This window comes from Erinaceus europaeus, chromosome 7 (genome assembly GCF_950295315.1).
Source record: "Erinaceus europaeus chromosome 7, mEriEur2.1, whole genome shotgun sequence".
NCBI lineage: Eukaryota > Metazoa > Chordata > Mammalia > Eulipotyphla > Erinaceidae > Erinaceus > Erinaceus europaeus.
Genome location: NC_080168.1, coordinates 74,727,280 through 74,748,980, shown reverse-complemented (window position 1 = coordinate 74,748,980; position 21,701 = coordinate 74,727,280). Strand labels below are relative to the sequence as shown.

The 21,701-nt window shown below is 40.0% G+C and overlaps 1 protein-coding gene across 18 annotated transcripts in view; it reads left to right on the top strand.

Moving 5' to 3' along the window:
- ENOX1 (ecto-NOX disulfide-thiol exchanger 1) overlaps positions 1–21,701 on the top strand; it is a 772,227-nt gene that overhangs the window by 739,125 nt on the left and 11,401 nt on the right. For 17 of the 18 annotated variants that reach the window (XM_060194781.1, XM_060194780.1, XM_060194779.1 and 14 more), the window contains one exon: positions 8,368–8,470. In XM_060194781.1, the coding sequence (XP_060050764.1) occupies positions 8,368–8,470 (103 nt within the window). Of the gene's footprint in view, positions 1–6,280; positions 6,422–8,367; positions 8,471–21,701 lie in introns of those variants that run through there. The other variant, XM_060194789.1, reaches the window with a different exon arrangement.

Here is a 21,701-nt window from a genome sequence, read left to right as displayed (position 1 = left end):
AAGTTCTGCTTTGTGTTTTCTTATTTTTCAGTCTCTCTCCCTCCCCTCTCTCTTTCTCATTATAAGTGATTTGATATTGATAGACAAGATTGTTGGATAAGAGGGGCACAATTAGCACAACTACCATCACCAGCATGCCATATTTCATTCCCTCCATTGGAAGCTTCCCTGTTCTTTATCCCTCTGGAAATGTGAACCAAAATTCTCTATGGGGCACAAAAGTTTGGAAGTCTGGCTTCTGTAATTGCTTCTCCGATGGACATAGGCATTGACAGGTTGATCTGTATCCTCAGCCTATCTCTACTTTCCCTAGTGGAGTAGGGCTCCAGGGAGGTGGGCAGGAAACACTGGTGATGTCATTTGCTCAGGGAAGGCAGATTGGCATCATGGTAGTATTTTTCATCCCATATCCATCCTTCTCTTTCTGATTTATCTCACTTAACATGATTCCTTCAAGCTCCATCCAAAATGAGGTGAAGGAAGTGAAATCACCATTTTTAATAGCTGAATAGTATTCCATTATGTATATAGACCACAATTTAACTTAGCCACTCATCTGTTGTTGTACACCTGGGTTGCTTCCAGGTTTGAGCTATTACTAATTGTGCTCCTATGAACATAGGTATACACAAATCTTTTTAGATAGGTGTGTTTTGTTCATTAGAATATATCTCCAGGAGAGGACTTGTCAGGGTCATAGAGAAGGTCTGGCCTTCTGAGAGCTCATCAGACTGCTCTTCACAGGGTGATGGGTCAATAGAAACTCCCAGCAGCAGTGCAGAAGGTATCCTTTTCTCCCTCAACTTCTCCAGCATTTGTTGCTGCTACCTTTTCTGATGTATGACATTCTCACAGGAGTGAAGTGTGGTATCACATTGTCTTTATTTGAATATCTCTGACAGTCAATGACTTGGAGCTTTTTTTTTTTTCTGTGTATTTGGCCTTTTGGATCTCTTCTATGGTGAATATTCTGTTCATATCCTTTCCCCATTTTTGGATGGGGTCATTTGTTTTCTTGAGTTTTGTGTGCTCTTTATACTTTTTGGTTATTAGCCTCTTGTCTGATGTATGACATATAAAGATCTCCCATTCTGTAAGGGGTCTCTTTTTTTGGTTGTTTGTTTCTTTTGCTGCGCACAAGCTTTTTAATTTGATGTAGTCCCATTGGTTAGTCTTCTTTGTAATTGGATTTGTATCATTAAATATGCCTTTAAAATTTAGATGGAGAAGAGTTCTGCCAATATTTTCCCCTAAGTATTTGATGGTTTCTGGTCTAACATCCAAGTCCTTGATCCATTTGGAATTTACTTTAGTATTTGGTGAAATATAGTGGTTCAGTTTTATCCTTTTGCATGTTTCAGCCCAGTTTTTCCAACACCATTTGTTGAGGAGACTCTTTTTCCCATTTAGTAGTCTAGGCACCTTTGGTCAAATATTGGATGCACTTGAATTTATTGACACTGTCTTTGTGACTTAACATATGGTCTATCCTTGAGCATGACCTACGTGGACTTGATAGACTATATATTCCAGTTTCTTGGGGTAAATGATTGAAAATGTCCAATAGTTCTAGTTTATCTATCCCTTCATTTACTTCCCCAGTTTCTTTATTAATTTTCTGCCTAGATGATCTGTCAAGTTGAGAGAGTGGGGTGTTGACATCCCCTACTATTACTATGTTGCTATTAATATATTGCTGTAGCTCTTTCAGTAGATGTTTGATGTATTTAGATGGTCTCTCATTGGGTGCATATATGTTAATAATTGCTAAGTCCTTGGGGTCAAGTGGTAGCACAGTGGGTTAAGCATACGTGGTGCAAAGAGCAAAGACCAGTGTAAGGATCCCGGTTCTAGCCCTGCCTCCCCACCTGCAGGGGAGTCACTTCACAGGCAGTGAAGGAAGTCTGCAGGTGTCTATATTTCTTTCCCTCTCTCTGTCTTACCCTCTTCTCTCCATTTCTCTCTGTCCTATCTAACAACGACACAATAACAACAACAATAAAACAAGAACAACAAAAGGCAAAATAAATTTTAAAAAATTAAAAAAATAATTGTTAAGTTCTCTTGATTAACTGTTCCTCTAAGCATTAAGTAATGTCCATCCCTACCTTCTTTTTTATTTTATTTATTTTAAGGTCTACGTTTTAAGTTGTTTCAGTGTTATCTCAACCCCTGAGGTGAAGCACAGTGGCTGTTAAACCTTCCTGTGGTTTTTATCTTTCCTGCAGGCTATGAGAGCCTGAGGTCTTTTTAACTATAAGTAGTTTTTTAATTTTTATTTATAAAATGGAAATATTGACAAGACCATAAGATAAGAGGGGTACAATTCCTCACAGTTTCTACCACCAGAACTCTATATCCAATCCCCTCCCTTAAAAGTTGTTTTTAATCCCTCCCTTGTGCCAAGAGATAAAATAGGGTGGGATAGATGGCACAGTGGTTATGCAAAAAGACTCCCACACCCAGAGAGTCCAAAGTCCTGGGCCCAATCTCCCACTCCACCACCAGCCAGAGCTGAGCTAAGCAGCTCTGTGTGGCCCTGTGTTTCTCAATAAATCCTGATTTTTAAGAGAATTATTCACCCTTTTTCCTAATTTATCAGATGTGAAAGGCTCTTACTATATAGCAACACCTCTAGACCACAGAGAGTATAGCTTTTCTCCCAAGTCTCTTGGCCAGTTCTCTGCCCCCCCCCATGTCAGTATAAGGCTTCCCTGCTGCTTGTTCCAATCCCTGAGGGGCAACGTCAATGGAGACCCATAGTTGTAAATTGGTGACACTGCACTCTCAATGCTTTTTCTTCCAGAATGTTGCCAGATTTTTGTGTGTTTGACTGGTGAAATATCTTACTTTTTGTAGCCTTCACATCATTGACCCATCACTAACCAAGTTCTGACCCTTATCATGAAAAAGTAAAAATGAAACAAGTGATAATTAGAAGGCCCCACCTGATCCCTTTCCCCTCCTTCCCCCAGTTTCTTCCAGACCAAACCCAAGACTTAGAGATGTTCATGTAGTTCTTTGCTAATGCCCTTCACTAGTTAAGCTTTTCAGACAAAATCCAAACTCCTTTGGTGGGCTCTGCCTACTTCTCCATTTCTATCTAATCACATTTTATGTAAACATGTCTCTAAACCTCTTGTAAGAATAGCTTTTGTTAAGAATAAATACACGCTGCTTGCCATTCTGTACTCTGTATCCTTAACAACGTAGCATTCCCTGGCAGAGAGTAGGTGTGTAATGGATGTGTATACAGCGTAAACACTCAATTGAGTGGCTAAGAGTGAAAACAGATCAAGCCTAAATGCAGCAAAGGCTTGATGTGGGGGGATTATTTACTTCCACATTTTCCTGTGCATTCTCTTGACCTTAAGTATCTGTGATTCTGAAGTTCTTTTGACAAACACTGGATCATCTTTTAGATTTGTAGCCCTGAGGACAAGCATGGAAAGAGGAGGTGCATGCTGCTTATATTTACTTTCAGGTTCTCAGGCTATTGATAGTGTATTCCTCTCGCTCAGTCAAACAGCCCTATTACAATATAGTCAAATCTAAATTTTATTTTCCTAAAATTAGTTATTATGATACCTTTGCTTTTTTCTTCTGACAGTAGAAAGATAACCATGGCTATCTAAATAAATTACTGTTTTCTTAAGTTTGTCTCCAGGGTTATTGCTGGGGCATGGTGCCTGCAACCATGAATCCTCTGCTCCTGGAGGCCATTTTTCCCATTTTTGTTGCCCTTGTTGTTGTATTTGTTGTTACTTTTATTGTTATTGCTGTTATAGCTGTTGTTGTTGTTGGATATGACAGATCAAGAGAGGAGGGGAAGACAGGGAAAGACAGATAGACACATACAGATCTGCCTTACCATTTGTGAAGCGACACCCCTGCAAGTGGGGAGCTGAGAGCTCAAACAGGATCTTTACACTGGTCCTTGTGCTTTGCGCCATGTGTGCTTAACCCAATGCACTACTGGCCCATTTTTTAAGTTCTTAACACAGATCCATATTAAATTTACATTTTGTCTCTGTTTTGGCAAAATGGATGACATAAGTTTTCATCTTCTCATTAATTCTGTGGCTTTGTCAATGAGAATCTGGACATAAGGCAGACTTGGACTCTGGGGTACTCAGCAGTAACTTTGAAGTGGTCACAAGTTAGTTCACTAAGTGAGGTCTTAGACTCAATTCTCTGGTTAACATGTTTAGACATACCTTTGGCTTGGTTCCCCTTTGAAAGATTCTGGAGCCTCATGTAATTACAGTGTACACCACCCCTCCATCTTGTACCCCTTCCCAGCACGGCCCTCCCTCCTGCAGGAATCACAAAAGCAGCTCCATGTCCATTCAGACAGAACTTATAGTAGAACCTAAAGGCTGAGACATCCACTAAGCCTCGAGCCGGTCAGATCCAGGCCTGTGGGACTGTTTTGGAAGCCTTGCCAGAGGTGTGTCCCTTCCATAGTCACTAACAACCACCATGTAGAAGCACACTCCCTGTGATCAGTGGAGCACAGGCTTCCTATCCCTACAGAAGTATGCCCCAAGGTCCTTGGACTCTGATATTCCCATCCTTATCTGTCAACCCTACAATCTCCTGGAAGCAGCAGTCACTGGTAGGCCACACCTGGCTGCTCATCGCACTGCTGATTCAGCAGCATTTGTTGGACCCTGCTTGAAGACCCCCTTTGTGACTCCAGATATGATCTTGGGGACACGATTCTAGTAGCATTCCTGTGGACTCTGGCTGTTTTATGTCCTTGATATTTATTGTAATTAAAAAATAAAAGGACTTGACCAGAGAGTGGCTATTGATGCAGTTTAAAACAATCAGGGTTTATTACATGGCGGTACAGCAGTACAGAAGGTTTACTTTAAGGTACAACAAAATAAGCAGTTATCAGCAAGGGTAAGAATAGGCCAGGCCCATGAGATGAGTTAATTACCGAAGTTCAGCTTCACGTGTGTACAAATCCTGAGAGGAGCGGCCATGGTGAGGCAAGCATGTAGGAAGAGAGCCAGGAGAACAGAGTGCAGGAACCACGTGAGCTGGGGGAAGGAAAGGGCCTGACTTCTAGTTGCTGGCAAGTTAAATAACTTGGTTTACCTAAGTCCGTTGGCATGATGTCAGTCATATGCTAACTGTGTCCAAATTCCTACTGTGAGCCAGCATGCAGTATTACAACAATTCCCCACTTCTTAGTATAAACATGGATGAGATGCTTAGTCTGTAGTGTAGGAAAAAAAAAAAACTCATCTGTGTTTCTAGGGTTCCTCCTGCAAGCCCTGACTTTGCCCCCAAAAAAGCACAGTCACAGTAATTGGGTATCAGATAAGGCCCTGTTAGCCTGGAGACCTGTGGTCTGCTATCTGTGTCTAACCCAGACGTGGTCCAGCACTAATTGGAAGCTCAATCAGAGACTAACAGAGATGGCCCAGGGTTCAGGTGGTTCTAGGGTAGGGATCACTGTGCATCGAAGTGTTAGGATGCTATAATCTAGGCTTCAGCTTGTCCTGTTCTTGTGAGGAGTTTGCAGATAAGAGGTTTAACTGCTCAGCATGGGCCCAAACAAGAATGATAAACTAAAACAAACATACTACTCTAGGCCTTAAGTTAGTAATTTTATTGATTTAAATCACAAAAGACTAGACAAATAAGGAGGCATCTGCTGGAGAAAGAATAGAAGCTCTGTGAGTGGAGAAAAGTAGCATTTAAAAGCTCTCTGATTGAATTATACAGTACAAAAAACTTAAAATACTTTAAGCTTTCTGTATTCTCCTGTTTGAGAATTAGCCCTTTAAGGGTGCCTTCTAGTGTTCCATAATTACTCATCTAGCGAGGGTAGTAAGGCATACCAACTACATGCTGAGAAGAAATAAATAGTCTGGAAGCATATTAAGGGCGGTTGTCAGTCTGTTACTATAAGGAATGTCGTTAGTGCCAAAGGTGGAGGCATTTATGAACATGGGTTGCCTTCTGTAGACTGCAGGTTCAAGCTCTGTAGCATCACTGAGAGCACCCATTTAGGAGAAGATTCACTTCACAAGTGGTGGAACACTGCTATGGTTTTTCTCCTCCCTTTAGAATAGTTTTAAAAGTTCACCAGGAGTAGTGGAATCACACAGGCCTAGAGCTCCAGTGATCATCCTGGTGACAAAAACTTCAAATCTAGTCTACATAAACATTTGGATTTGTTCTATTACAGTTCTTCTGGGGCTAGTTCCCAAGATCATGTTCATGAAGTAAACTTTCTTCCCTAAGGACTTTTTTTTTCCAGCTGGGTCCAGACTGGCCCCAGATCATTCCATAAATCTTTCTGACCCCTGTCTCCATGGGCATATTTCTACCATCACCCTCCAATCAGCCAAAATCTCTCCTCTGACCTGCCACTGCGGCACTGTGATTCCCTCCCTCACCTCCATCTCTTGCTCAGCTTCCATCAGTGAGTTTAACACTCGATGGTGATTGAATTGTTAGGTGGAAAACTAAGAAATGTTACACATGTGTAAGCTACTGTATTTTACTGTTGTCTGTAAACCATTAATCCCTTATAAAGAAAAAAAAAATAAGGGAGTTGGCCAGTAGCGTAGCAGGTTAAGCACAGGTGGTGCAAAGCGCAAGGACCGGCGTAAGGATCCAAGTTTGAGCCTCTGGCTCCCCACCTGCAGGGGAGTCACTTCACAAGTGGTGAAACAGGTCTGCAGGTGTCTATCTTTCTCTCCCCCTCTCTGTCTACCCCTTCTCTCTCCATTTCTCTCTGTCATATCCAACGATGACATCAATAACAACAACAATAAAACAAGGGCAACAAAAGAGAATAAATAGATATCAAAAAAAGTCTTTAAAAAAAAGAAAAAGAATAACTCACCAAATATTACCAACTGCATTTTCTCAAAACAGCCAGATTGCCTGAATTTTCTAGTTATCCCTAATCTACAAAGTAGTCATTCATAAGATAAACTTATTGGCAGATCTATTTTGCCTGCACTAAGATATTTGTTTTCTTTAAAAAAAAAAAGTGAAAGCTTTCATATGATGTTTGTGCTCTTTGCTGTGCTCCCAAACAGTTTGCTATATCCATTCAACCGGTCAGCTTGTTAATTAGTATTAACTAGCCCGATGTGTATTGCATAATCAGCTCTAGTCTCAAGACTCCTGCTCGACCATTTTCTCACCCTTCCTCCCCCACACACATCTGTCTCCCATTCTGCTGGCACCCATCATCTAACCAAAAAAGGGTCCTTAGCTCCATATACTCATCTTCTTTTGATGAGAAACGTCCTCTAGTTCAAGACTTAGCCACTTAGCGATGCTCCCATCCCATATATGTAGGAATCTGGTCACTTCAGTCTTTTTATTGACCTACTAGATCATTCTCCATTTTGAGGGTGTCTACCTCTTTTGGGAGGACATGAATTAAATATTTTTTTCTCTGCTTTTAAAATTTAAAAAAATATCATAAAAAGAACTAAAAAAAAATGTTCAGCCTCAATGTTCCATGTATCATTGGCTTATTTTAAAACTCTTCATTTTTAGTTTCCAAAGAGTTCCCAACCTTTGCTTTATCAACTTTCTGCAGTGTGTATAAAGATACGTAACCACACCTGACAATTCTGCCTCACCTTACCAGTAGTCCCTGTTTTTCCACACACTCAAGTTACTAGGATAGTATTAAAAATCAGGGGGTCAGGTGGTAGCACAGTGGGTTAAGTGCACATGGCACGAAGTGCAAGGACCACTGTAAGCATCCCAGTTCAACCCCCTAGCTCCCCAACTGCAGGGTGGTCACTTCACAAATGGTGAAGCAGGTCTGCAGGTGTCTATCTTTCTCTACCCCTCTCTGTCTTCCGCTCCTCTCTCCATTTCTCTCTGTCCTATCCAACAATAACAGCAATGACAGCAATAACAACAAGGGCAACAAAATGGGGTAAAATGGCCTCCAGGAGCAGTGGGTTTGTAGTGCAGGTACTGAGCCCCAGCAATAACTCTGGAGGAAAAAAATATCAGTCTTTGTGTGTTTTTCAGAATTTTTCTTTAATATTTGAAATAAAAACATGTTAAAGTTACTATCATAAATAGTTTTTTTCTAGGAATTTCAACAAAACATGGACAAAAATCTAAGATAAGTTGCATCAATTTTGCCACTGTTATAGAATGCTTGGTTTGCTGGAAGCAAAAAAAAAAAAAAAGCGATCTACATTTTGTTAAAGTGCAAAAAAGATCATTCCCTTATAAAAGTTGGCCTTCAGTTACAAATGCAAGTGATGACCTTTCATAAAATTTAAGATACCTCCTGGCTTTCACTGGAATGCACAGACTCTACGTAAATACCCATGTGGTTTTTGTCTTTTAACTATTTTATAGGAAATAAATGTGCTGACAGTCTCATTGGTCAACCAAGACCGAGAAACCAATACTGAGAAAAGAAGCCAAGGCTTAAAATCAGAGAAAGAAGCTCTGCTAATTGGTAAGGAAATTCTGTTTTCCTCATTGTTGTCTCAAATAATGTTTAGATGATTCACCTGAATAATATATAAATAACTCACCTTCAACTTATTAAAAACTTAAAAAGCTGTGCCTTATGGTCAGAGGTAAGAGGGACTTCCTCAAGATTCTGTTATGTACCTTACAGATTAATGACATAAAACCAACTGGGGGAGGGGGGAGAACTGCTCTTCTGTAACCCTGTCTGTTAGCTGGTGGTCATACGTATAGCAAAATTCAAAAAAACGTTAAACTGCAACTCACCTGTACCACCTCTGATTTTCAAATCTGGATATGTCACTTTCAGCTGGAAGCCAGTTTGGGTTCAGTCCCCAAGTTCCAAACCAAGAGGGATACTCAGATTTAAGAGAGGACCCACCCTGAGGTCAAACCTAAGGCCAGATGTGTGGGGGAATCCAGACTGACATGTGCTGCACTAAGCCAGGGTTCCCTTGAGCCAGGTGTCAAAAATGGGCTAGCCACTAAGAAAGGCAAGACGGAGCTGTTCCTCTAAAAAAAAAAATGCAGTCACTTGTGAGGCAAAGTGCTCCTCTATAGCTGGGTATCAGGCAGGAGCAGCATCAGACTGCACCTCCTAGATGCTGCACACACTCACCTCATGGTGACAGCTACACCACAGACTACAGAAGCCAGCACAGAAAGAATTACGTTCAAGAGATAGTCCAAACTTCATCCATCATCTATGGATTTTACAACTACAGGGTTATTGAATATGACATCAGCTTAGAGCCACTCTAAAGAAAACCAATTATTTCTCTTTCTCTGATGATACACAGCTGAAACAGCATGCCACACACAAAAGGTTTCCTAAAAAAACATGCATTGGAACTCAAAATGAACCCATATGGAGTTGGCAATAGGTCTCTTTTCTATAGAAAGCACATCAAACTCTGACTACTGTATTGTTGTTGTTTACCACTGTGCCGCTCGGTGGTGCCAGGGATTGAATTTGGGACTTGAGAGCCTCAGGCATGAAAATCTCTTGAATAATCTCTATGCTATCTTCCTGGTCCTCTGACAACTGATTTTCTTTCATTTTGTATGACAAAGTTAAAATTTCCCTTTTTTGATTTTATATAAAAAGTAATAATTTATTATAAGGACAACATAATTGGGGAGAAAATTTTGTAGAATAGGTTTTAAAAAATAACATAAAATTTAAAGACTTGGTGAAAAGCATGTGGCCTCACAAGTCTAGGAAAACCTTCAAAATGTGGTAAGCTACACTATATTTTTTATTATTATTGATTTAATAATGACCAACAGGGTAGTAGGATAAGTATTATTCCACACAATTCCCCCCATCATAGTTCTGTATCCAGTCCCCTCCTTTGGAAGTTTCTCTAGTCTTTATTCCTCTGGGAGTACGGAACACTTTCGGGAGTGCAGAAGGTGGAAGGTCTAGCTTCTATAATGGCTTCCCTACTGGACATGGGCATTGATGGGTTGGTCCATATGCCCAGCCTGTTTCTATCTTTCCTTATTGGGGCAGGGCTCTGGGAAGGTGGGGCTTCAGGACACATTGGTGAGGTTGTCTGCCCAGGGAAGTAAGGTTGGCATCATGGTAGCATCCGCAACTTGGTGACTGAAAAGTATAAGATATAAAGCAGAACAAATTGTTTAGTAATCAGGAACCTAAAGGAAAGAATAAAGCAGGTGCGATTTGGCATCTCCATTTTGAGAAAAACTAGAAAGTCTATTTTAGGTATATTCCAAGGGGCCCATGACTTTACTAATTTTTGCCTGAGCTCAACAGCTAGCATGCAGGAGGGCTAAAGGTATTGTCTAGGGAGATGATGTCAGAGTTGGAAATAAGACTAGAAAGCTGGATCAGGGAAGAGAGTAGCTCCCAAATATGGGAAGAGTATATAAATACATTTAACTGTAAACCCCATCGATCTGATCTGGGGCTCATATTCAGCACAAGAGCCTGTGTAACCTCTGCATCCCTATAGGTCTAAGCTCACATTTCATGGTCATAGCTAGGTAAATTCTAGGCTACACTCATTTCAGGACCAGTCTTCCTCGAGTGCCTTTCTCTCTCATTAAACTAAACTAAAATAAAACTCTTAAAAACACTGGTAAGTTCAGATATTAGAAAAAAAAATAGAGCAGGTACAACCAATTCTACATAATCCAGGACATTTGCTCTTACTTTGGTCATTTGACTCTTCCTTAATACTTGGAGTTCAAGTAAAAGAGAAAACATGTGGCTCTCATTATAATTATATGCAAATGGGATGCTGGGATTCTAAGTGTTTGACTAAGAAAAAATTAGAGACTTAACTTTCCCTCTCCTTTTCTACTACCTCTCTACGTTGAGTTTTTTTATTTCACTCTACTTGGTGGATGTATGATTACAGATACAACTTCCAATCCAAACTTTGTTCCCAAGGACCCACCTATGTACACTCTCTTATGATGAAAGAGAGCAGTCATCCAGGAGAATGGCACAGTTGGATTTCCAAGTTTCGCAAAATGATCCTGCCAAAAAAATGCAGTTACCCCATCATTATACGTGTCTCTCTGCTAATAGCCATTCATGATTTGTGCATCATTTAATGTTGGCATCAAAAATAATTCTGTAAATTTTAGTCTATACTCCCAAAGGGGTGTTAGGGGAAGATGACCACAGAGGGTTCTGAACTCTAATTCCATCAAGACTGGGAGAGAGAAGAGTTAAAAAAAAAAAAAAAAAAAAAAGACACTCAGAAGTAGTGGTGTGATTTAAAAAGGCAGAATCATTGAAAAAATGGATAAATATAGATAGAATTAATAGGGGCCAAGCAGTGGCACACCTGGTTAAGCACACACATTACAGTGCACAAGGACCTAGGTTCAACTCTCTGGTCCCCACCTGCAGAGGGAAAGCTTCACAAGCAGTGAAACAGGGCTACAAGTGTCTCTGTCTCTCCCTTTCTATCCCCCTTCCCTCTAAATTTCTCTGTCCTATCAAATAAAATAAAGTTAAATAAAAAGAAGTAATAGTCAACCCATATCAGTGATCTTAGCAGAACTAATGCAGTTTCTGGTGGTGGAAAAGGTGTGAAATTATGCCCCTGTTATCTTATAACTTTGTAAACCAATATTAAATCACTAGAAAAACTTAATAATTCTGTAATGTAAGAACTATGATAGAGACAGAATGGCAGAATGTGAATCTCAAATTGCTCTAGATCAGACTAGATAAAGGAATTTCTAAAGCTGAAACTATTTTCTGAAGTATTTTAATAGAGCAATTTTGGGAGTTCACTGGACTTGATAACATCTGGATGAACCAGATAAACCTTTTGCAATTTCCCCATACCCTTCCTTGGGGATATCAGTCCATATAGCAGGTACAGTGGGTATATTCTAGGTCTAGAAGGATAGGACTTCTGGAGACTTAGCTATGGAGTAAGACAGTGGTCTCACTTCCTTCTCCCCGATTAAGTAGAAAAAGTAACTAAAATCACCTGAAAACACAGTGCTTTCTCTGTATCGCTCTCATTAATATATACATATATATTAAAAATAATAAAGTAAAATATAACAAAACACCTATTTTTGTTAAATGTGTATTGGAAAAAAGGTCATCATATCCTGAGTACCTATAGGAGATGTGATATGCCAATATATTCAGATAACCTAGTATCCTCTTGGGAGACACAAATACCAAAAATTTCCTAGTGGCACAAATCTTAATTGCTTAGAAGTAAAAGGATAATGAGAAATAAACTATCCAAGAGAATTTCATCTACAAAGAATATAAACTTGAGGCTAGAACTTCCTAAACAACTGGCAATGCCAGTTATGATTTGTGACACTAATTTAGGTAGACAAAATATGTGTTCATTCTAGGCATACTCATGTCCTTTGGTAAAATTGAAGTCTTTAAGGCATATTGTATAAGATAAATAATATTTAATTGATGGTATCATTCTGCCAAACTTTCTGTTCAGTTAGTGAGGGGTGTGTGTTATATTTCAACTAAAGATAGATTGTTAGAAAGTACTATGTCATTGTGTCTTCTGACTTATTAATTTTGTAGTCAATAACCTTGTGAATACAGGTTGATCTATAACTTTAGATTTCCATGGGGCCATTGCAAGATAATATGTTACATCGTACAAGTTTAGGTAACCACATATTAGATCTGCTTGACACTACCTAGTGTCTGTACCAGAGCTCCTAGTTCATTACACATGTGGCCTACATGTTGAATTTGACATGCATTGAATTTGTGTGGGATAGAAGCAATCAATAATTTAGATTTAGAACCACCGGCTTGGGCCTCTGTTTGGTTGAAAAAAACCACTGATGATTGTTATGAAAGAAAATGAAATCAAACTTGTTTTTCTTTTCTTTTTTTTTTTTTTTTTTGCCTCCAGGGTTATCGCTTGGGCTTGGTGCCTGCACTACAAATCCACTGCTCCGGGAGGCCATTTTTTCCATTTTGTTGCTCTTGCTGTTGCCCTTGTTCTTATTGTTACTGTTGTTATAGCTGTTGTTGGATAGGACAGAAAGGAAGATGGGGGGAGAGAAAGACAGACACTGCAGACCAGCTTCACTGCTTGTGAAGCAATCCCCCCTGCAGGTGGGGAGCCAGGGACTCTAACACACAACTTGTGCAAGTCCTTGCGCTTCGCACCATGTGCACTTAACCTGGTGCCCTATCACCCAGCACCGTTTTACCTTAATGTATATACATATATATTCTAATATATAGCTACATATCTTGCATATGTTAGACTATTTAGAGATATAGTTAATTCTACACATATATTTACTTCTAATATTAATAGATATTAGACTACACATATATTATGTATTAGAAGATACATATAATTAGCCACAAGTCCCCTCCTACAGATGGAAACCAGGGGTTTGGCTTGAACGCAGATGCTCACACATGGTGTGTTCTACTGGGTGCTTGCCCACCTGGCCCCATTCAGGGGCATATTTTCACACCCACACATAGTATAAGTCACCACACTTTCTACCCAAGTTCTGTGCCAGTGATAGGTTGATAGCTCTGAGATGTTAATAGTGAAACTCTGGATCCATGTCACTCCATGTTCTCTTGCTTTTTAATTAATTCTAACAGAAGGGACTTCCAATCCCAGTTGTCCTGGCTGACACCTTGTCGATGCTAGTCGTTATTGTAAATCCCATCCCATTATAGTTAAGGTCTTCAGCAACTCTGTTTATGAAGTACCTTTAAAATATCCCTGGAGCCTTGAGGGATAGCCTCAGACACTTAATAATAAATCAAACTTCTTTACATATTATCCCAGGCCCTCTGAAGGTCAGCACATGCATATTATGAGTAATCAAGGAGCTTCTTTATGTCATGTCCTGCCCACCACCATTTATTTCCATTGCTGTCACCATCTCACACATGCTCAAGTAGAATGTTCCTCCTAATACCTTGGGACTACTAGATAGTAGGAAGAAGGTGAATGGAAATTAGAGAAATATACTTAAAGAGAGTGAGGTGTGTGTGTGTGTGTGTGTGTGTGTGTGTGTGTGTGTGTGTGTGTGTGCAGTGACAAAACTAAAGCTATATTTAAGATGCAACTAAGATAACTAATCTGGGTTACTGGCTATAAAAAATGAGTTGTTGACCTAAATCTTTTTTTCCAAAGCATACATGTCCATATAAATAAGCATTTGTCAATAAAGTATAAAAATTGTTAGCCTTCCTTGTGGGTAGAAAGCTCTATTTAAAAGGCAGAATCTATGGGCCCACACACAGACTATATACATTATAAAAAGTGACATCCAGGGTGATATTAAAGTGGTCCGGGAGGTAGCACAGTGGATAAAGCATTGGACTCTCAAGCATGAGGTCCTGAGTTCAATCCATGGCAGCACATGTACCATAGTGACATCTGGTTCTTTCTCTCTCCTCCTATCTTTCTCATGAATAAATAAGATGTTTTTTATATTTATTATTTATTTTCCCTTTTGTTGCCCTTGTTTTTTTATTGTTGTAGTTATTATTGCTGCTGCTGTTGTCATTGTTGTTGGATAGGACAGAGAGAAATGGAGAGAGGAGGGGAAGACAGAGAAGGGGAAAGCAAGATAGACACCTGCAGACCTGCTTCACCACTTGTGAAGCAACTCCCCTGCAGGTGGGGAGCAGGGGGCTTGAACCTGGATATTTAAGCTGGTCCTTGTACTTTGTGCCATGTGCGCTTAATCCACTGCGATACCGCCCGACTCCCTAATAAGATATTTTTTAAAAAATAAGTGCTTCTAGACCCATTTTTGAGAATTGCTGCCCAGGCTGGTGCTAACTGATGGTGGTGATAAAATGATCTTTTCCCTCAAGACACTCATAAGCATTTTTGCTCATTCTATCGATGTGAAAGAGCAAAGCAGTTAATTAGAACAAAATGTGGTTGGACTGAAAATCAGAATCACAAGAGAAAGGAGATTTGTCTTTGTTCTTCACCACTCTTTGGAAATATGTCCTTTACTTTTAATCTATGTGTTGGTTGTGTTTTTTTATTCACATGACAAGTTTCCCAAAGCAGACAGCTTGTCTGTCTTACCTAGTGCTACATCCCTAGAACCTTGGTATCTTAATTGTTGTGAGATGTTTAAATAAGAGTAAATGAAGCAGTAAGAATATAGCATTTAGTTCATTTAAATGCTGCTCCCTTGGTCTTAGTGAGATCCAAACATGAGAATAAATTAGATGAGTTTGATGAGGAGAACTCAAAAATGCCTTGACGTGCTGCTTAAGTGAGCCTTTCTAATGAGATTATTTGGTGAGATTGATTGCACAGAGTTGGCTTGTGTGTCTTTATAAAGTATTGTTTGAGGCCTTGAGATGTGCGAAAAGGTCCAGGATACTTGCTGGTGGCTCTTCTACTTTATTTTCTTTCTTTATTGCATTCAGGGTTATTGCTGGGGCTTGGTGCCCGCACTACAAATTACTGCTCCTGGAGGCCATTTTTTCCATTTTGTTGCCCTTGTTGTTATTGTTGGACAGGACAGAGAGAAATCGAAAGGAGAGAAAGATAAGACACCTGCAGACCTGTTTCACCACTTGTGAGGCAACACCCTGCAGGGGGGGGCTCAAACCCAGATCCTTATGCCAATCCGTGTGCTTAACCTGTTGCACTAATGCCCACCCCCTCTTCCTACTTTATTGTCTTACATTATCTACTTCTGTTGTATTTCCTCTGTATCGAGAAGTCCATTTTTAAATACGGTGACTTCCAAATTCTCCATGGTAATGACCAAACCTAGTTGCTGGGCCCCTGCCTTTGGCAGTCCACCAGCTAATCTTCTACCACTAGTGATTCCTTCTCACCAAACCTTAGTCTCTCCCAGACAGCCATTGGGGAATTGCAAATCAAACCACAATGAGATAGATAGCAGAGAGCCATTATCCATTGTTGTTCTAGGGAGCATGTTTTCATTAGATTTGGGGTGGTAGCAACCTCCCCCATTTTCAGGAAATATTACAGTTCCTTTAATGAGACTTCAAGATATTCTAGCTGTTTGAGAAAGTTTGCCTCCCCCTTCCAAAAGACTGATTCAAATCCAGGGCCCAGAACCAGCATTTTCTCAGCTGACATGACAGATGCTTCATTCTATTTAACTTTACATCACGCCACCATGGGTATTTCTTTCTTTTTTTATTATTTCTTTTCTATTTATTTATTTTATTCCCTTTTGTTGTCCTTGTTGTTTTATTGTTGTAGTTATTGATATCATTGTTGTTGGACAGGACAGAGGGGGAGAAAAGGATTGACACCTGCAGACCTGCTTCACTTGTGAAGTGACTCCCCTGCAGGTGGGGAGCCAGGGGCTCGAACCAGGATCCTTACCAGTCCTTGCGCTTTGTGCCACATGCGCTTAGCCCACTGCACTACCACCCAACTCCCCGGGTATTTATTTCTAAGAGAAGTTGGGGTGTCTCCATGTTGTGAATCTCTGTCCAGCAGAGATATTAATATGAAGACCTTTTGTGTCTGCTGGAGCTGTTGGGGGTAGCTTCTTTCTGAGACTGATAAAACCTGTCTAACTTCTGAGATACCCCTCAAGGCTGCAGTGACTTCACACAGCTCCACATGTCAGCATCCAGCCTCCCCTGTGCTGGACTAAACAGATGTCGTCCAGCCTACGACAGAGACGCCGAGCCTCTCTCTTCCAGCACTGCTTACCCTGGGAGGACAAGAACAAAATTCCTAAGAAATACAGATTTCCTTCTTAAAAAACTCAGGTTAACTCCTCTGTGCTCCTCCTCATGGGTGGGTGTGTTGGGGAAGTCTCCTGCCCTTTCTTGGAGGCTGTGTGACAGCAGGAGACATAGAGCATTTATCCTTGAGTGCAGACAGAGAGCAGGGAGAGCCCCACTCACTATCCTGAGACAGAGGCAAATCCCTGTAAGGACTCTGCCCTCTCCCAATGAAGAAATATAAATAAGTGCTATTTTTAAAAGACTTACAATGTATTCTTACATAAATCATTCATTTGCTTCTATACTTTTAGTGTTATTTTTAAGGCAGAGAGAAAGATACAGAGAGACCAGAGCATGGCTCAGTTAGGTATTGAACCTGGCTCAGAGCCTCAAGCAGGAAAGTAATTTACATAGCTATTATGCAATCTCCCCAGCCCCCTTCCTTCTATCCTTCAAAATATGATTTTCCATACTTTTTTTAAAAAAATTGAAGTGATAACTGGTTTACAAACCTGTATAAGGTTCAGGTGTACACCTTCACACCTCTGACAACTGTCTATGCCATTCCAAACATTTGGTCACCATCTGTCACCTGCCAGTAATGGCTGCTGTCCACGAACCTCTCTCACACCCTAATAACTGGCATTCTTGTTGCCAGAATATATGGGTTTTTTCCTTTATATTCCACAGATAAGTGAAATCAGATATTTGCCTTTCCCTTTCTGACTTAATTCACTTAGCATAATCATATTTAAATTTTCATCCATGTTGTCAGAAATGGTGTGGTTTTGTCTCTTTCTAGCAGTTTGGTTTTCCAGTGCATATATATTCGCTATATCTTTATCCATTCATCCATCAGTGAGCATGCAAGTTGTTTCTATATACTGCCTATTGCAAGCACAGGGATGCAGAGTATCTGTGCAAATTAGTGTTTCCTTGTCCTTAGAATAAGGACTCAGAAGTGAAATTGGATCACATGGCATTTCTAATTTTGAGGCAACACCACACCACTCTTCATAGTGTCTGTAACCATTTTCACTCTCAAAATCAGTGTATATGGGTTCCCTCTCTTCCTTAACACTCAGAATTTATCTTTTTGGAAATTAGTCAATTTCACAATATGAGGTATATCTTAGTGGTTTTGATTTGCATTCTCCTAATGGTAAGCAAAGAACCTCTTTTCATGTATCATGTGTTTTTCTTTTTTGGTGAAACCTGTTTAGATTCTCTGCCCATATTTTCATTGGTTCATAAATTCTGTTGAATTGTATCCGTTAATAATTTGGAGTACTAACCCTCTCACATACAGTTTGCAAATCTCTTCTCCAAATTCTTGTAGGCTGCTATTTTACCGCAAAGATAGCTTATTTCATTGCACAGAAGCTTTTTAGTTTTTATGTAACCCCATTTATTTACATTTTTGTTTACTTCTTTGCTAATAGAGACAAACCTCTAAAGACATCAGCCAGGCCAAAGTTAAAGAGCTTATACTTATATTTCCTTCTCATTTCAGATCTTATATTCAATTTTTTAATTCATATGTAATACAGAGCTCTAGTTTCATTCTTTTGCTTGCAACTACCAAGTTTCCCAGAACTATTTACAGAAGAAATTTATCTTTCTCTGTTGTATTCTCTTGGAGTCATTGTCATAAATTAGTTGTCCATTTATCTGAGTTTTTATCCTGATTTTCAATTCTAGCCCATTGATCTGTGTCACTATCTCTATTCCAATACCACTTTTTTTTTTTTATTACTGAAGCTAAGTGGCAAGGTTGTTTTTGTTTGTTTGTTGCCTCCAGAATTATTGGTGGGGCTTGGTGCAAGCACCATGAATCTACTGCTCCTGGCCATTCCCCCCCCCCCCCCCCCCCGGATAGAACAGAGAAACATAGCCACCTGCAGACCCCTCAGCAAGTGGGCTTGAATCAGGATCCTTTCGCGGTTCCTTGCTCCTGGTGCACCACCTTTCCACTCCGTCCCTGGTGGCAGGTGTTATTCCTTACAAATTTTAGAATTTTATTTTTGTGAAGAATACCAAAGGGAAGAAAATCTAGAAAACACCAGTAGTCAGGCAATTCTTATCTGAGAAGAAAATGAAGGACATTCAGAAGTAGTATTAGACATAGGTGTAACTTAGAAAGGAAGTGAAGGTAGTATCATAGAAGTGAATAAAAATGGGCAAAAACTATAGACAGAATGAACAAATATCAGTGATCTGGGGAGAACTATTGCAGTTTCTGGTGGAGGGGCATGTGGAGGAATCAGTGTAGAAATATAGCCCTATTATAATTTTGTAAATCAAAAGTTTTTTAAAGAATACTTTTGGGATATTAATAGAGATTACAATTAATCTGTGTATTATTGTAAGTAAAATGGCCATTTTAACAATGAATCTTCTGATACACCAGAATGGAATGCCTTTCTATTTTTTGTGTTTTCAGTTTTTTTCAATAGTATCTGTAAGTGTATTGGTTATTTTACTTTCTTAGTTAAATTTTATCACAGGACTTCAAAAAATTAATTGAAAGGAATAAAATGGGTTTTTTTTTTTTTTTTTTTATGACAGACAGAGGCATTGCTTAGCTCTGGTTTACTTACCACCAAAAATTGAACCTGGAACCTTGGGCATAATAATCTGGTGTGATCTCTCTCCAGCCACTCTTTTAAAAAAAAAACAAAAAAACAGAGCACCCTTCTAGTTCTGCACCAGTTATTCACCACGTCTCCCAATTCATCAGGAGAACAGTGTGGAAAGGCTCCCACTATACAGCCCCACCTCTAGACCACTGGGATACAAATCTTCTCCTGAGTTTCCCAGCCAGTTCCCTGCCCCCCAGTGTCAGCACTGGGCCTCCCAGCTACTGCTCTAGCCTCCTAGCATTTGGTGGGCCTTAGGGGAGTCCTATCTTCCCCTCAGCAGTCTTTTTGTTCATAAAACAGACTGGAGGTGGTGCCTCAACCAGCAAACTGCCAGACTGTTACCAGCCACCAAGAGTAGACACTGGTTTTAGCCCTAGGAATCTCTCCTTAGGCTCCTCTCTGTTCACAAGCAACATGTGTTTGCTCTCACCTGTGATTTGGTAGGTTCCCAAAGTAGTTCTGTTCCTGTCTTGTTGCAGTCCCAGGTGATCTCCTTTGATATTCCTAGTTGAGAGAGGAGAGGAATGCCACAGCTGCTGCTCTGTAGTTTAGCACACATTACAATGTTCAAGGGGTTGGGTTCAAGCTCCTTCTCTGCCCTGCTGGAAAGGGAAGGTGTTTCCCTGTCACCCCTTTCCTTTTCAATTTCTGGCTGTCTATCCAATTAAAAAATGAAATAAAACAAGGATAGAGACCAGAGCACTGCTCTCTCCCTCCCTAACAGTGGATTTGTGTAGGCACTGAGTGCTAGCGATAATCTTGGTGGCAAAATATATGAATTATTTTCGTACTTCTGTTCCTTGAAGTCTAAGGACCCTCTTTAATGGTGTGTTTAAATCACAACTTTTTGCTTGTGGTTATTCTAAGGTTCAAATATGAACTGACATATATATGAACTGGAGAATAGTTCTTACCTAGTTCTGAGAGAACTGGTCCAGTTATTGGGTGTTATTGAGATCTTATACACTGTATGGACCTGAGGAAAAGTTATAACTAATATTTAAACAATTCTAAAAAAGAAAAAGTAGCCTACTGTGTTATTTATGCATGAGTCAATGCTGTCAGTGCATTAAGGCAGCCAAGCAAGTTTTTTAAGAATTTATTTGTTCTTCAGACCTATGCCAGCTAAGTTCTAATTCATAAGTCCAAAAAAGATGGTGGTTTCAGGCTAACTTTTCTAACATATCTTTAGGTTTTATAATTCCCTTGACTCATTAGCTTTAATTTTCTTTAATTTTGCTACTTTTGTCTTTTAAAGGATTTTATTTATTGTCAAGACAGGACTAGAATATCACTCTGGCACATGCAACATCCGGGGTTAAACCCAGGACCTTGTGCTTTATTGCTGTGCCCTACTCACCATTTAATCCTCATTCTTGTGAACCTACCATTTCTTTTATATTTAGATATCTTAAAATTTCAGCTTTTAGCTTTCAACTAAGAGCTCTTCATTTCTCCTTCAGTTCTGAATGACAGCCTTGCTTGTTATAGAAGTTTTGTTTCTAAAAGCTTCTCCTTTCAGAACTTGGGAGTATGCTGGGCCATCCTCTGACCTGCAAAGTCCCTACTGAAAAATATGCTGGGAACCCTCTAGAATTTCCACCAATTTTTCCTGACCCTCCCTCCTATGTTGTTCTAGAGGGCCAGGCCTACTTACTTCCTAAGGGTGGGTTTCAGAATGGTGCCTGCGCATGATTCCAGTGGGGAGTTATCCCTGAAGGGCTATTTCCTCTCTGAGTCATATGCATTTCTCTCTGCTTTGCTGGGTACAGCTCTCCCTCAGCTCCTATCCTCTAAAAAAATAATAATCCTGTATCTTAGTGTGTAGTCTCTATTCATCCAGACTTTAAAGTCTACTTATGCATAGATTAATCTTCCAGCTCCTGTATTTCAATTCTTTTTTTTTTAAACTTTTTTTTAGTCTTTATTTGTTGGATAGAGACAGTCAGAAATTGAGAGGGAAGGGGGTAATAGAGGAGAGAGACAGAGGGACACTTGCAGCACTGCTTCACCTCTTATGAAGCTTTCTCCCTGCAGGTGGGGACCAGAGGCTCGAACTTGGGTCCTTGCACACTGTAACATGTGTGCTCAACCAGGTGTGCCACCACCTGGCCCCTTCAATTCTTATTAGTAACAGAATTACTAACAATGCTACCTCAGCAGACTTGAGCATTTCAGATGCAGAAACAACTGCCAAGGGCCTGAACAGAGCATACATGTTACCATGTGTTCAAGTGTCTGTCCAATCAAAAAAAGGAGGTTTGGGGAATGGCCAGCAGGAGCACTAGGTTCATTGTACAAACTTCTAGCCCCAGAGGTAGCCACCAAGCTTACAAAATTAGCATAGAAATGAAATGTACAACTTTTAAGTA